Source organism: Danio aesculapii, chromosome 6, assembly GCF_903798145.1.
Source record: "Danio aesculapii chromosome 6, fDanAes4.1, whole genome shotgun sequence".
Taxonomy (NCBI): Eukaryota; Metazoa; Chordata; class Actinopteri; order Cypriniformes; family Danionidae; genus Danio; species Danio aesculapii.
The window spans coordinates 60236541-60239040 of NC_079440.1; the positions used below are offsets into that span (position 1 = coordinate 60236541).

At 42.1% G+C, this 2500-nt stretch overlaps 1 protein-coding gene across 1 annotated transcript in view; it reads left to right on the plus strand.

The window, feature by feature from the left end:
• necab3 (N-terminal EF-hand calcium binding protein 3) overlaps nucleotides 1-2500 on the plus strand; it is a 102152-nt gene that overhangs the window by 92493 nt on the left and 7159 nt on the right. Inside the window, exons 8-9 of the mRNA XM_056460637.1 lie at nucleotides 32-111; nucleotides 200-253. Coding sequence (XP_056316612.1) covers nucleotides 32-111; nucleotides 200-253 — 134 coding nt within the window. The remainder of the gene's footprint in view (nucleotides 1-31; nucleotides 112-199; nucleotides 254-2500) is intronic.

Here is a 2500-nt window from a genome sequence, read left to right on the forward strand (position 1 = left end):
TAGTGAGTTATTGGTGTGTGTTGCGTTTCAGGCGTTACGGTCGATACAGATGAGCACTGGTGCTCTCAGATCAACAGACTGCAGCAGCTCATCGACAAACTGGAGTGTCAGGTCAATACATCCAAATATACATTCAAACACAGTCAAATCTGAACGTTTTGAGCAAGCTGATTTCAATATTGATTTGCTTTTATTGTAGAGTCCAAAGTTGGAGCCTCTGAAAGAAGATACACTGGCCAGCACATACAAATCAGTGAGTATCTGCAAGAACAGGGTTTTCTTAATAAACATTCACCCACAATGTAAAATACTGTCATTAATTATTCACTCTCATGCAGTGCTGTAAAGTAACTAATTACAAATACTCAAATGACTGTAATTGAGTAGTTTGTCGGAGTAACTTGAGTAATTTACTGAGTAGTTTTATAAATGTGTACTTTTACTTCCCCTTGAGTACATTTTTAGAGCTGTATCTGTACTTTTACTCCACTACTTTCCTTCAACCTGCAGTCGCTACGTGAAGTTTAGTTATAAACAAATTTCAAGAGGATCACGTGCTTATGATTGCTAGCGGCTGGATCCGCATTATCCAATTCTCAATGCACCAATCAGACGACTCCTAAGCTACTACAAATACCCTGGGTTACGTACCACCGCTATCTTCGTTTTGAAGAATCCCCCCATCCACCCCTACTCCTCCTTCTTTCTAGATGGGTGACACTGTGGCCCAGTGCTTAGCACTGTTGCCTCACAGCAAGAATGTCTCTGGTTCTAGGCTTTACCAAACCAGCAGACATTTCTATGCGGAGTTTGCATTTTCTCCCCGTGCTCACGTGGGTTTCCCCCGGGTCCCCGGTTTCCTCCCACCGTCCAAAAAACATGCAACATAAGTTAATTGACTAATCCAAACCGGCACTATAGACATGCTCCTAGTAAATGGTTATCTCTCAAGAGCAATCACTGGCTGTTCATTGGTTATTACAGCGGGGGAGTTCTCGAGATCTACCTGAGCTCAAACTTCCCTCTCGCCTTGCAACGGGAGGGAGCCCCGGGCTCGAGGATCTTATGAGCTCAGGGCTCTCTCCCGGGACAGCATGCCAAACAAGCTTAGAATTAATCATCAGCTAAGTGTGAACTCTTGAATTTCTTTTGTCTAGTCTAATGGGGATTAGAGAAATCAGTCCTGTGATTCCTGTCCAATCAAATCACATATAAAAGGTAAATCGCCTCATAATGAACTACCTCAAGACATGGGCGATTTATAATTACAGCAACTGTTTGGAAGCGTTAAAAGTGTCCAGGAAGATGTCTAAAATCTTTACACACATTGACCCAGAGACTGTTTACATGCATGTCACTGATGAGAAGATGGCTGATGTTTACTGTATGATCACCGAAATGGCCTTAAACACCCAGCAGGCACAAGACGTCAATATGATTGACGTTATACCCTAGCGTCGTGGGGACGTTGCATTTTGTTTGGAAATAAAAATCAGGTTGACGTCAGAACCTGTTGGAATATCTGGCCTATTATTCCATGCGGAGGCGGAGATCAATTTCACAAATATTAGTAATTTATTAAGTACACATGAATAATTCGATGAGGGCGCTGGGTCGCCCCAAATGTGTCCTATTAGTTATACAATGCTATCCAAGAGAGGCGCTCTGAGAATGTTTCTTAGGACTAAAGACCGAGTTTATATATTCACAGAAGAAGGAGAAGGCGGGTTGTCTCCGTCAGGTTTTCTGCACCGTCTGTAGTTCCCCTTTTCTGCACAGAAGTTCTGAACCAGTTAAATGCACATGCTTAGAGACCTCCTAATATTCCCAATGTGCTTTTTTTAAATGGTTACACAGGAAATCAGAAGCGAGAGACACGCGTTATTTATTAGTTCTGCTGCATATTTCTTGTCGAAGAACCACAACTTCACAGAAAGCAGAGTTTCAGTTTATATATCAATAGTCAGAGCGCACAAAATATTTCCAGTAAATAACTGTAATGAGAATAATTCAGCATGTCTTTAGGGAAAGCACATACAACATATTCATTCATTCATTTTCTTTTCAGCTTAGTCCCTTTATTAATCTGGGGTCGCCACAGTGGAATGAACCACCAACTTATCCAGCATTTGTTTACCCAATTCACCTATACCGCATGTCTTTGGACTGTGGGGGAAACCGAAGCACCCGGAGGAAACTTACACGAATGCAGGGAGAACATGCAAACTCCACACAGAAACGGCAACTGACCCTGCCGAGGCTCGAACCAGCGACCTTCTTGCTGTGAGGCGACAGCACTACCTACTGCGCCACTGCATCGCCTACAACATATTTACAAAAAAATAAAGGACAACTCTTAATGAAAAATGAAAAAAATTAATTATATTTTGCTCAAACCCAACATCAGGCCGACGTCAATGTCCAACATCCATCCTAAAATCAACGTCTAATGATGTTACAGATTGATGTTGTGTGGATGTTACCACTATGACGTCTATCA